At 35.9% G+C, this 14,252-nt stretch overlaps 1 protein-coding gene across 1 annotated transcript in view; it reads left to right on the top strand.

Annotated features, from left to right (window-relative positions):
- Nucleotides 1-14,252, top strand: part of PICALM (phosphatidylinositol binding clathrin assembly protein) — a 121,384-nt gene that overhangs the window by 25,622 nt on the left and 81,510 nt on the right. Inside the window, 1 exon segment of the mRNA XM_028516644.2 lies at nt 12,557-12,715. Within this exon segment, the coding sequence (XP_028372445.1) occupies nt 12,557-12,715 (159 nt within the window).

Here is a 14,252-nt window from a genome sequence, read left to right on the forward strand (position 1 = left end):
CTTTCAGAGAAGAAAGTTGAAAATCATTTGTATAGAGGATTTGTTGAAGTTTAGTAGATTAGATGATTTTCTCAGGATTAAATGCATGTTTAGAAAGTGCTGTATTCTGGAAAAGAACCAAAATATAGTGCTCATAGAAGGAAAAATGCAAATACACCAGGAGTAGATGATGGTAGTATATTAATTCCTTTGTTACATGTAGACTTTTATTAGGTCACTTATAACTAGGGTGGCATGTAATTTACTCCAAACTGGGTCACTTTTGAGAGTGAAGGGATGAACTATCTGAATGGGACAACAGGTGTAAAAGGACTATTTCAGGAAAACTAGGACACTTGATCACCCCCTATTAATAACATACTTTTCTCCAGACTTAGTTCTAATTCCTTGAACCTCTCACAGAGCCTGTCAAGCTTTAATTCCTGTATCCTGGTCTTGTTGGAATGAAAGAATTTTACCATTTTTTTTCTGTGTACCACCTCCCCCCCCCTCCCATTTCTGGTTTATAGTATGTGGAGGTAACTACAGTACTCATAATGTATTGTTAGTGGGGGACACACACACATACAGTCTGTCCAAAAAAAGTCCAGCTATTGTTAATAAAATGAGAACATCGATGTAACCTGGCAACCAAGGAGAGTAGACTATAATGCTCCTGCATGAATAATGGCAGTAGCCACCATGGAGTGAGCATGTGTACTGTGTGGCCATCACATGCAAAATGACTGAGTGAATAGAGCAATGAATCTGCATGAAATTTTGCCTTAAGTTTGAACATTCCTCCACAGAAACCATTAGGATGATTCAGAAGGCCACAACTATGGGCAACAGGTGATTGGCAACTTCATCACTACAACGCACCTGCTCATGCATCATGTCTCTTGCAGAGCTTTTGGCAAAACATCAAATCACCCAGGTGACTCAGCCTCCATACAGCCCAGATTTGGCACCCTGTGACTTCTGGCTTTTCTCAAAACTAAAACCACTTTTGAAAGGGAAGAGATTTCAGATTGTCAATGAGATTCAAGAAAATATGACAGGGCAGCCAATGGTGATTGGGAGAACTATGTGAGGTCCCAAGGTGCCTACTTTAAAAGGGACTAAGATGCCATTGTTCGTCCTATGTGCAGTGTTTCTTGTATCTTCTTCAATAAATGTCACTATTTTTCATAGTACATGTCTGGATATTTTGTGGAAATCAGGTTTTGTATGTTTCTGATCCAGTATTAGGTTGTTTTTTGCGAAACCTGGTTGTGTCTCCTTAACTGGGTTCATAAACTATTAGTAAGTTCTTAGAATGTAATATTTAAAAAGGAGAATTTGTAATTTTGACATTTACTTTTTTAATTGACTTTTTTAGAAAGAGAGGAAGAGTGAGAGAAACAGCAATTTATTGTTCCACTTATTTATGCATTCATAGGTTGTTGCATGTATGTGTCCTGACTGGGGATTGAATCTTCAACCTTGGCATGTTGGGGTGATGCTATAACCAACTGAGCTACCTGGCCAGAGCCTTGGCATTTATTCTTAAACTACTTGGTATTTAATATGTTCTCTTTTCTACAGAAAGGAGTGTAATTTAGATCTTGAAGGAGAATACCTTGTGTTTATACCGTGGATGTTATTTATTTAGTCTTTTTTTTTTTTATGTTGGAGCACTGTACTGCTTTCATTTTGCTTTTCTAATCAGTTTAAATTAAAAGTTTTTTTTTAATCCTCACCTGGAGGGAGGGAAGTATGGAGACAGGGAGAGGGGATGAGAGAGAAAGAGAGGGAGGGAGAGGGAGAGGGAGAGAAACAGCGATGTAAAGGAGAAACATTGATTGGTTGTCTTCCATAGCGCCTACCAAGAATTGAACCTGCAGCCTTTTGATGTATGGAATGATGCTCCAATTAACTGAGCTACCTGGCCAGGGCAAATAAAATTTATAGTTCTTATGTTAAGTGATTCATTTATATTAACACAAATAATAGTTACTGTTGAGGCAGTGTTTACCAAAATACAGGTTTTCATCTCTAATACCCTTATTTAGAATATGGGATGAGACTAGGTTATCTAGATTTGGAAATCACCACTCTGCAGTACTAGAATGAAATCCTAAACAATCTCAAAATTAAGGTATTTGTTTATAGATGAGTCTGAACCTGTTGTTTTGTTCTTGTCAGAGTTCTATTGTTTCTCTGTATAGTCTTCCATCTAGTGGTAGGAATGCTGAATACACCAGAAAACCAAGGAGAAGCTCTAGTTTTTCAGACTTTTTAAATATTAATAATGCTTATGGAATACTAAAATCTTTTGTGATTGGGGGAAAATGACCCTTTCATTTGAAAAATAAGTCTGTGGCGGTGAATTCTGAGAGTATTCCAAGAGTACTGTATATGTAAGTTTTTTTTAATAGAGCATTTTAATGTTTTAAACTTTATTCTTTTTGTGGGGGTAATAACATTTTGTGTATAAAAGATTTGTGGGTGAAGGAGTAAATGCATAAATAATGATAGAAAGTTTTCAGAGGCAGTTGGTTGGGCTAATTTGAAAAGGATGCTTTGTATTGGGTTGGCCAAAAAGTTTGGTGTTTTTCCTGAAGGTGGTTCTTAGTTGTCTTTAACTTCATTCAAAACAATTTCGTTAGATTGTGTTGTGACAGCTGTCATACCAGCATGCATTTCAAAGAAACTTAACAAAATTGGTGAATTTTTGTGCATCCATTTTAATATTGAAGATGGAAGAAAACATGCGACATTTTTGGCATATTAGACTTTATTATTTCAAGGAAGGTAAAAACGCAGCTGAAACACAAAAGAAGATTTCTGCAGTGTATGGGAGTTGTTGCTGTGACTGACTGAACCTATGAAGAGTGGTTTGTGAAGTTCAATGCTAGAGATTTCCTGGGTGACGCTCCATGGTTGGGTAGACCATATGAAGTTGATAGCGATCAAATCAAGACATTAATTGAGCACAGTCAATGTTATACCACATGGGAGACAGCCAACATACTCAAAATAGCCTAATCAATAACAAAATTATTGGTAGAAATGAAAAATGTGTCTTTTATTTTATGGGAAAAAAAATAAATGGGCTTTTTGGCCAGTCCAATATATGATTAAAATTTTAGGACAACTACATGATCATTCCAATAAATAAAACATTTTATTTTTCACTTTTGAAATCAAAGTATGGACAATGTAGCAAACTTGGCTTGTGTTCAGCAATGACTTGAGAGGCTAAATTTTAGCCAGACATTAATGTAGGGTATCTTTGGGTTGGCTTTGTTTACCTGGCTCCGTCTGAATTCTTTCTTAGGCATTCCTTCTTTAGTTCCACTTCTTTCTTCTGCTAGAGAAATAAAAGAGGTCAGTCATCTCTCCTTTGATGTTTTTTAAAGTTTCTGAAGACACACCACACTTGACAGTTGTGTGGTACATCCCCAGGAATGCTTTCTAAGTCTGTTATATTTTTTATTCTTCTTTAAAAAAATGGATTTATTTAGGTGGCCTCCATAAGCATCTTAAATTAGCATTGATGGGGGTCTTCTTAGGTTAATATATCTTCAAAAATTTTTTGTTTAAACAGAGATCCAGATAATGAGAGAATTTGTGAAGATTTATCAGCTCTTCTGTTGAATAGTTTAAAAGGGGGGAACTCTCATTTACAATGTGATTTTTCAAAAAGTCATTTAAAAGGAAAGAAAAATGTAATAACCAGTTTAAATATAACATATACTATTACTAAAGTGTAGAGTTAATTTATGTTTCTTAGTTTTTATATGTATGAATCTTTAGTCCATTCATTTTGCAGAGAACACATTAACAGTAATAGCATAGCTAGTTATGCTAACAAATTGATTTTCCTATAGCTGCAACTTTTTTTTTAGTAAGATGGGCCTTGGCCTTATTTTTTTATTTTTTTATTTTTTGTGGGTTCTGGAGATTCCTCATCATCTATCATGGTGAGAGGCTGGATTTCTGTTCAAAATTTTGGCCTACCTCTGTAATAGTGGCAACAAAATCTCCACCTGTCATACAGCGCAACTTGTGTGCTTATGCCATCCCTTCTCCACATCCTTGAAGAAATAAAGGAAAATATCATGGCTGTCTTTTCTGCTGTTGATCACGATATACTCCAGAGGGTCTAGGATGAATACTGTACAGGGTTTGGTATGTGTTGTATGACCTGAGAGGTGCTTACTGAGCTTTGTCAAATTATGGAAATAATGGTGGTACAGTTCCTTTGCTTATTGGTTGACTACCTGTTATCATATGTAATTTAGTTACTGAATAATTTTGGAAGTGTTTTGTACTTTTTAGGAAAATGTAGTATATGTCATAAAATATACATCTAACAATTTAAAAAATGGAACCATACTCTTGTTTTTAAACATGGTTTTGACTTAACATACTGTGAACATTTTCTGTTCGCTTCTTTTTTTTGGCCATATATTAGTTGGCCTCATAGTATTTCATTGTCAGACTGCTGTCATTTAATGAACTACCCCACTGTTGGTGGACATGTCCACTTATGCTATGATTTAGGTTCCTTAGCTTTGTAGTACTTTTATCAAAGCCACTTGGATATCTTTGTCATTTCTTTTTAATTCTTTGCATGCCTCCATCTCTCCTTTTTTCAGATTAACTCAGTCCTTTTACTTGTATTGAACATTCTATATCCTGTCTTTTCCCAGTTATCTTAACATCCAGTTAACATTTTGGTTAGATTTAATTTCTTAAGGTCTAAATTAGTCCTTGATGTTAGTTTTTGTTAATTTTAATGGAAAAAAGTTTTAACATGGTATATTTTTCACAAAGGATGCCATAGACTTTAAAGATAAAATTATAACAATTACATCTTAATTTGGACCATACTTTGTGACCCCTTATACAAAAAAATTGAATGGAGTAAGATATGAGTTCATTGTGTTTCCCAGACAGTTGAGGTTATGACAGGGCAGATGTGCCTCTGTGTGTGTAATTTCTTTTGGCTTCAGTCTGATTTCAATTAGCATGTTTTCTAAATACTTTAAAATTTTTGTTAAATGAAAACAGTATTGCTGATTCTTTATATCAAAAATTCAGAAACTATTTTCTTACCCTCTAGTTACTGTTTCTTGATGAATATTTGTTCCTTTTATTAGTGCTCCTGCCTAGGAAAAATTTCAAAGATCTGATCAGTGAAGTGCAACATTTGATGAACCACTTAAAATGTCTTCCAGATTGATTGTATCTTCAATTTTCTAAATGACTGAAGAAATCAGCCTTACATTACCAAAATTGGTTCTGAAGGTAGTTATAAAGAGTATCATTCAAAGTGACCCTTTTGAAAGAATTTGACCACATGATTGTTATGGCTATATTGTTGTAATGAAAAAAATTAATATTATTTTTAGCCAACCTCCTTTATCAGAAAATCTATTTGGGTATCAGCATAGTTTTGATATTGTCTAGTGACTCTCTGTTTAGATGGGAACTTGAGGCCTCAGCATTTTGTTAATGATTCATGCCACTGGCTGGGTTGCCTGAGTTTCTGTGGAAGTGAACCATAAGTACCCTAAGTTTCTGAGGTCAGTAAACTCTGCCCAGGAAGGTCTGTGTAGGCTTGTGGCCCGCACTAGGAATATGGCTCTAAGGTTATTGAAACCACTAGTAACTGATCATTTCTGAATTTTTTGTACTTTGCTAAACATCTTTTCCTAAATACAGAAATAGTTTTATATTTCATTACTCTTTATGTTTTTATTTTAAATTAGTCAGAATTTTAAGATTTGCATTAAATTGGCTGAATATTCAATTTGTACATATGTTCCTAAGCATCCTTTTACAAAAATGTAATTTAATTAATAAATCTGTCACTTAGTAGTGAGGTCCTGTGACCTTACCTGTGGGCAGGTGCCTTCCATATGTTAATACAATTAACATACTTACTTTACCCCAGACATTGTTATGGGGCAAATTAAATCGAAGTGACTTCCAGTCAAGATGGCAGAGTAGGTAACCACAGCTTGTCTCCTCACACAATCACATCAAAATTACAACTAAAATATAGAACAACCATCACTTAGAACCATCAGAAATTGAGTTGAATGGAAGTTTGACAACTCTGGAATTTAAAAAAAAAAACACACATCCATCCAGACTGGTAGGGTGGAGACATGGAACAGGCTGGTACCATATTCACATGTGGTGGATACAACTTGGGGAGGGATATGTCAAGGCTAAGTAGTCCCAACCCCACACTAGGCCCCCCAGCTTAGGGTTCCAGGGCCAGGAAGATAAGTCCCTATAACTTTTGGTGGTAAAAAGCAGTAGGGATTGAATCAGTGGAAGAAACCACTGGACCAAGCATTTCTTCTTAAAGAACCCACACATGGATATAGACTCACTTCCTCTAAGCTTCAGCACTGGAGTAGCAGCTTGAAAGGCACCAGTAGCATCCAGGGAGGACCTGAAGTATCTGTCATTAAGGCAGGAGCTGGTGGACAGCTTTCTCTAAGACTGAAAGACAGGCAGAGGCCATTTTCCCTTTTGTGAACCCTCTCCCAACAGAGCCACAGAGCTGGCAGGCTGGTGCTATATCTGAGACTCCAGCCCTGCCAACTTAAGGGCCCACTGAAACTGTTACCTGTGACTTTTCCATATGAATGACTGGTCTTGGTTTATGCTTCACAGCTTCCTAATTCCTATCAAGCCAGCCTCAGTAAGCCCCTAGCTTCTGTACTTCTTGCTAAGTGGCCCCAGGCCTAGCACTAGCAGCAGCCAGCCCAGATTCACAGCTTGGCTTTGCCTGGGAATCTCCAAGTCCATCCAGCGCAAGTAGGAGACATCTCAGATTGCTTTATAGCTAATGTAAGGTAGCCCTGGGCAGAACACAAGGTGGGGGCTAACCTCAGCCTGGACCACCCATGAAACCCTAGAGCCTGCATACCCAGTGAATAGTTGCATACCATGTCAGAGTACCATGACCCTGCGCATGCACTGCTGATCCTCCACACAGGGAGGAGGTTGGTGGTCAGTGGTCATAGCAAGTCCTTGCAGCTGACTGGCCTGAGTAAATTCCTCCCACTGACCTGCCAGCAGCAATCAAGGCTCAACTACAAGAGGATGGTACACTGGTACACATCAAGGACCCAGCTTAGGTGACAGGGGAGGCTGTGCCACTGAACTCTATAGGGCACCTGTTATATTAACCATGCTACCAAGACACGGAGTCACAGCAGCTCTGCCTAATACATGGAAACAAACACAGAGAGGATGCCAGAAGTGAGGAGCCAAAGAAATATGACCTAACTGAAAGAACAGATCTAAAGTCCAGAAAAAGAACTAAACAAAATGGAAATAAGCAATCTGTCAGATACGGAGTTCAAAACACGGATTATAAGGGTGCTCAAGGAACTTAGTGAGGACTCAGCAGCATAAAAATGATCTAGTCAGAAATGAACAATACACCAATGGAAGTAAAGAACAATTTACAGGGAAACAACAGGTGAGTACATAAAGCTGATAATCAAATCAATGATTCGAAACAAAAGGAAGCAAAAAACAACTGCCCAGAATAAGAAGAAAGAATCCAAAACAACAAGCATAGTGTAAGCAGCCTCTGGGACAACTTCAAGCATTCCAACATTCTCATCATAGGGGTGCAAGAAGGAGAGAAAGAGCAAGAAATTGGAAATCTATTGGAAAAAATAATGAAAGTAAAGTTCCCTGATTTGGTGAAGGAAATAGGTATGCAAGTTCAGGAAGCACAGAGAGTCCCAAACAAGATGGATGCAAAGAGGCCCACTCCAAAACACATCATAATTAAAATGCAAAAGGTTAAATGTGAAGACAGAATCTTAAAGGCAACAAGAGAAAAGCAGTTATTTATCTACAGGGGAGTTCTCATAAGACTGTCAGCCGATTTCTCAAAAGAAACTTTGCAGGCTAGAAGGAATTGACAAGAAATATTCAAAGTCATGAAAAGCAAGGACCTAGAGCCAAGATTGCCCTACCCAAGATTGAAATCAAGATATCAATTTGAATCAAAGGACAGATTAACTTCTAGGCAAGAAAAACATAAAAGAGTTCATCATTACCAAAGCATTATTATATGAAATGTTAAAGGGAATTATTTAAGAATAAGAAGATCAAAACTATGAACAACAAAAATGGCAATAAATACATATTTGTCAGCAGTCAAATCTAAAAAGCAAATTAAGCAAACAAGAACAGAGACAGAATCATGGATAACGAGAGCATTTTGATGGTTGCCAGATGGGAGGAGGGTGTGGAGAAATGGGGGAATAAGGGAGGTGATTAAGAATGCAAATAGGTAGTTACAGAATAGCCCTGGGGATGTAAAGTACAGTATAGGAAATGGAGTAGCCAAAGAATTATATGTATGACCCATGGACATGAACAATGGTGGGGAGATTGCCTGAGGGAGTGAGTGGTGCTGGTGGAGGGGGACAAAGGGAGAAAAACTGGGAAAAGTGTAAGAGCAAATCAATAAAATATAATTACCAAACCAAAGCAAGAACATTTTGTATAGTAGGGATTGGTTTCTTCTGTATCCTCTGGAAAAATGCTTTTTATTTTCATGTTAGGCCTAGTTTTTCCTACCCTTAAGTACTAGAAATTCTCATGAATTTTCATCTTTACCTAAATAAAGCAAAGAGCCTATACATCATGTAGTAGTTAATTTGTTTCGAGTGTGGGGTTTAGGAATCGTTAATAATGTAATATTCAAGAAAGTGTTTCAGTTTTTATATTTTTAAGGTAAATAGCTAACAGAAAATGTGAGATGTGTATCTTCCTTGGAATCCTTTTGATTCCTAAGGAAAATTTAATGTCAAATTTTTGCTTTTTAAGAAATGAAATCTCCTAGATTGAGAATGGAAAAAGCAGTGGCTATGAAAATTCCTAGGATATGTTCAGCTTTTCTTTGGAACAGTTTGCTTTTGGTTAGTTAGAGGAGGGGAAAACATTTCCTTCCTGAGCTGTTGGAGCTCAGCTTGGGAGCATTTTGAAGTTACTACTATAGTAGAAACATTGTGCAGAATAAAAATTACTGCATGGAGAAAATGACCCGCTTGAGTTAAAAAATTTTGGGGAAGTATGTGCTGCAGAGTTTGTGTAACTATTCAGTTTCTTCTTCTCTCCATAATATTTGTATAACTTTGGTTTTGTATTTGGTCTACTGTGCATTTATCATTTCATCATGAACTCTTATTTCATTTTCCCTATTACTTGTGAAGTGTTATATTTTAGGTTCTGAAGTTACTCTTTAGTTCTTATGTGGCCATTTCTAAAACATTGTTTTCATAAGCATTACAGTAAAAACCTTTATTTGTTAGACCTTTTTGAACTTGAAATTTGAAAATTTTCACATGTAATGGCCTCAGCTTTGTTTGTCAACCTTTTGGGAATAGCAGGTGCAAACAGTTGTAATTGTTGGTTTAATCTATGTAAAAATTAACATTTGGATGCTTTTTTTTTTAAAAGTTAGGACTGCCTATATACATACTAAAATGAATGTATTTATTCAAAAAGTAAGAGTGACCATTGTATATGAGGCACTATTCTAGACCTTTGGGGATACAGCAGAGAAAAAAAACAGCCCTGCCCACATGACATTTATAATTTAATTGGGAAGAACACACTTTTAACAAATGCCCAAGGCTTTGTTATTTTTTGGCAAATATTCAGAATCACTCACCTGATAAGATGATATTTGAGCAAAGATCTTTTGGAATAAAGCAAGGGGCCAAGAAGTATAGATATTTGAGGGAAGAGTATTCTAGACAGAAGGAACAGCAAGTGCTGGGCACCTGAGGGAAGAGTACTTGGCTTCTGGGAGGCATTACACGGGAGATGTCTTTGTCACTCAAGTGAAGTGATGCTGGGGGAGAACTGATCACAAAGAAAATATAAGAGATAGATTACGTGTACTCTAATACATAAAACACTGTAGTTAAAACTGAAATTACATCTTTGGCTTCATTTAAAATCAGACTGTCTGACTAATACGACAGTTTACTTAGCTCTATGATGAATAATACAGAAATTGCTAACAAAAACGTTAGCACGCTCCTTTTAAGTTTTCTGATTCTAGTAGAGGAGGATGATTTGGAAGTAAATAATTGTAGTGTAGAGTAATTCTGTAGTATGGAATTATGTGCCTGTTTTAACACCTTGTGGAGGCCCTAGTGAAAGGGGAAGACTTCACAGAGGAGATAGCTTCATTCATTTTGAAGAATGAGGAATAATGGAATGATTTGGGTATGAAACAGCAAGGTACATTAGAGAAAACTATAAGTGGGTTTGTGTTGGAAACAGATTCAAGGAGGGTATTGACAAGGATGAAATGTATGCCACCCTTTAAGCAGTACAGACATCATTGAGGTTAAGCAGTGACAGTCAGTATTGTGTTGTAGGTCATTCCGTGACCAGTTTAGAGAGTATTTGGTGGTGTGGCCAGGGTGAGTCCCCCAGTCAGGTGTTGTTAAAAGTGAAGAGGTCAATCAGTCCAGTATTTCTCAGTGTGGGCACTCTGGGGTAGGACAACTTTTAATTGTGGAGTTCTGATTATACATGGCAGGACAGTCTTCTTCATCCTTGATATTAAATGCCATTAAAACACCTCAGAGAGCCTGATAATCTCCCTTCCCAATTTTTTATTCCTCCTAGAAGTGGTACCACTTCTTAAGAAATAAATGTGATTTGAACTCTGACTTGGCAGTGATGGTGGGATAGAGAGGAAAAACTGGAATTGCTGAACATTTAGGAGACTTGTTTACTGATTGGCTTTAGGGAATGTATATAAACACACACAGAGGTAGGAATACTCAGAGGTAGGAATGCCCCAAAGTTATGGGGCAGTATTGTGGCGAGAAATTTTGTGACAGATTGTTTTGAAAACTAATAAAATAAGGTTATGAAGAGTAAAATGACTATTGGTGTGATAATGAGGAAGTAACATATTTAAGAACTGAGTAGCTTATCAAGACAGTTTCTGGAAGGATATAGAAAATTAGAAATATAGGAAAAAAGCTAGGAATATAACTTCTTATAATTAGGTTTAGAACTTGACCATTGTGCTTAAAGTTCTAAAGAATTCACAATAAGCAAGAAGGCCCTTCTATTTTGAGAGGCAAAGAATGCTTAGTTTTGGAAAATAAGGCAAGTACAATAAATTTTTTCAGTGCCATAGGACAGGTATAAAAGTAAAAAGATTCAGAGAAAGTAGAAATCAAATTCTGCTTTTTACTGTCAGGAGCTGAACCATACATGGTAAATGGAATGTACTATTTATTCTAGTTGCATGTAGTCTGAAAGCCTTGTGTCATTCTTCTGTTCCATGGATATTCTGTTTGACAGTTGTGCTTTGTTCTTTAAGAATTGTTGGTCAGGTTAACTGCTTATCTAAATGGATTCGCTTATCAAATGTTACTTTGGGTAATAATTGGACCTATTAGAACAAGCTTTTTTGAAAGACAAACAGATAATTAGTCATAGTTACATTGATGTTTCTTGCTAGCAATCAAGGCCAAGTTAGGTCACTTGAATTTGTATTTAATCATTATACACTGAGGATTAAAAGTGGACAAAACTGCTAATGAATCATGAATGACTTTAATATTTTTCCCTTTATGGTAGTTACAATTGAGATACTTATACATACTTTAAAACAAATCATTTCTTGGTCTTCCTTTCTGTTAATTCTCTAAGTTGGATCATATTTTGTATTTTATTATCTGTTAACTTTGCCAATAATCTCTTACGCAGAGTGGAGGTCTGTTAATAGCTTTTTTTTAGTTTTAGTGCTAAAACAATTGTATATTAGACTATTTCATAGTAATGCTTTCAGCTTGAAAAGTAAAATTGGAAGTTATATTGTTTTAACTTTTTCAGAGTAATAATTGAGTAGAATTCCTGGATCATTTCTTATTAGAAAATTTATTGCAATAAGGAACTTAAGTCCATTTTTCAGTTTTGTCAGTGTTGCTGTCAACTGCTATCTGAGATAACTCAGTAGAATGGAAGGGAGAAAAGAATGAGAATTATTTTATATAAACAAACTGAGATCCTATCCTCTGTGAGACCACATATCTGTTATCTTCCTAACAGTGCACACACAGTATTCTAGGGAGGATATTAGTAAAGGTAGTTTGACCTTTAGCTTATTCATGCTTCCACATGTATGACTTTTTAAAAAGTTTTTTTTAAGGTAAAGTTAAATATAGTAACTCTGAAGGTTTATGAGTAGTAAGAGAATTGTGAAAGTTTCTCAAGGCCTTGAAACAATTCCCTTTGAGATAAGTAAAATACTTGAGGGTGAATTACTCTTTGAGGGAGTTTGATTTATCTTCTGGTGTTACTGATCATTTATGTGATCCTAATCTATACCCTGTTCACTTCTTGGGTAGATTATAGTGATTGGTGTCAGTTGTTCTTCTGAGATCTATAACAATTTTTCCAAACTACCTATTGTTGCTCCACTCTGTTAGATCTTTCACCTGTTAGAAAATCTGGTATTAGCAATAAATTAAAGCTAGAGAATAAATTATTTTTTCTTTTATTGCAGACTTAATTCAGTGCACAAATGAGATGAATGTGAATATCCCGCAGTTGGCAGACAGTTTATTTGAAAGAACTACTAACAGTAGTTGGGTGGTGGTCTTCAAATCTCTCATTACAACTCATCATTTGATGGTGTATGGAAATGAGGTAAGAAGAATTTTTGGTTAACGAGCATACTGGTGCATTGACTGATTATTGAGCTTGCTTCTTCCCCTGAAACTTAAGGAATGGTTTTAGCAACTGAATAATATAGGTGAATAGGGCAAGGTGCCTACAAAGAAATATAATTGTAGAACGTACAATTTGGGAAAAAATGGCTTCTAAGCCAGAATGTAGAAAGTGGGTCAGAGCATCAAGGGCTTCAGTAATGAGATCAAGAAGCAAAGATCAATGCCTGGAGGTAGATTCTATAAACAGTACTAGTCTTCACAGGCCTTAAGTATAGACTGTATGTTTATTTATATCCAGTTGCTTTTTCACTATAGGCCAATCAGATTTGTCTGATCTGATAAAGTTGTCTGTTGGAGGTACTTAGCCTGATTCAAGAGTGTGATAGCCTTTTGGTAGAATGACTGATTTTAAAGAAAGCCACCTTCAGCAGAGATGAGACATGTGTCTAAAGTTTTCTTTACCCAGATGGGGAACAAATAAGATGTACAAGCTTTTGCAGTTTAATGTTTGGAGAGAGTCATCTTTTTTTAAATGCCAGTCTACTAGCTCATTTTTTAGTTCTTACCTTAAATGATTTTCTCAGCCCAGTATACTTTACCTGTAAAAATGTGTTAACAAGACAATTTAAAATCAAGTTTAAAAAAATTAAAAAAATTGTGTTAAAAGAACATTTGAGTGGAACTAGACGAATCTACATTGGTATGTGCCTTAGCAAAATGCAGCCCATGGGTTCCTGGGAGATAGCTTCCATAGAAATGGGGAGGGACATTAGTTATTGTCATTAGACTTCTGAGCATAGTGACTTTCAAACATCCATCACTTTACTGATTATTTTGAGCTTTTCAGTCATGAGACTGTTCTGTCATCTTTGATATATGCCAATAGAGCATCATTAAAATTCAGAAGTAAGAGAGGAATTTGTTCATGACTTTATCATTGAAACAAAGCTGTTTGCACATTTTGATGTTTCTTTTTGGTCCTTCTCCAAAAGTATTTTTATAGCTATATTTAGATAAAATATTTGGTTTTTAATATATTATAAGCATCTCCATGTTCTATATTCTTTGTATTTATCATCTTTAGTTATTACATAGTTAATAATGTCCTGCATGATTTTTAAAAAAGTATATTTATTGCTTTGAGGAGGTGGAGAGAGAAAAAGATACTGATTTGTTACTCTGCCTCTCTATGCATTCATTGGTTGATTATTATATATGCCCTGACCAGGGATTAAACCTGCAACCTTGGTGCATTGGGACAATGTTCTTCTAATCAAGTGAGCTACCCAGCCAGGGCTTCATGGTTTTCTTAACTGTTCCCCTTGCTGGAAGTTTAGTTTTCTTATTATTCACTATTATAGCACCACATTGAATAATTTTATTTGTAGTTTTTAATAAAAAATTACTTCCAGAAGTGTTACCTGAAACATGATTACTGGTCAGTAGGCGTGATCATTTTTAGGACACACATTGGCATATATTAGTCAGTTGCTTTTTTTTTTTTAGATCTTATTTAATCTTAGAGAGAAG

Source organism: Phyllostomus discolor, chromosome 6 (assembly GCF_004126475.2).
Source record: "Phyllostomus discolor isolate MPI-MPIP mPhyDis1 chromosome 6, mPhyDis1.pri.v3, whole genome shotgun sequence".
NCBI classification, from domain to species: Eukaryota; Metazoa; Chordata; class Mammalia; order Chiroptera; family Phyllostomidae; genus Phyllostomus; species Phyllostomus discolor.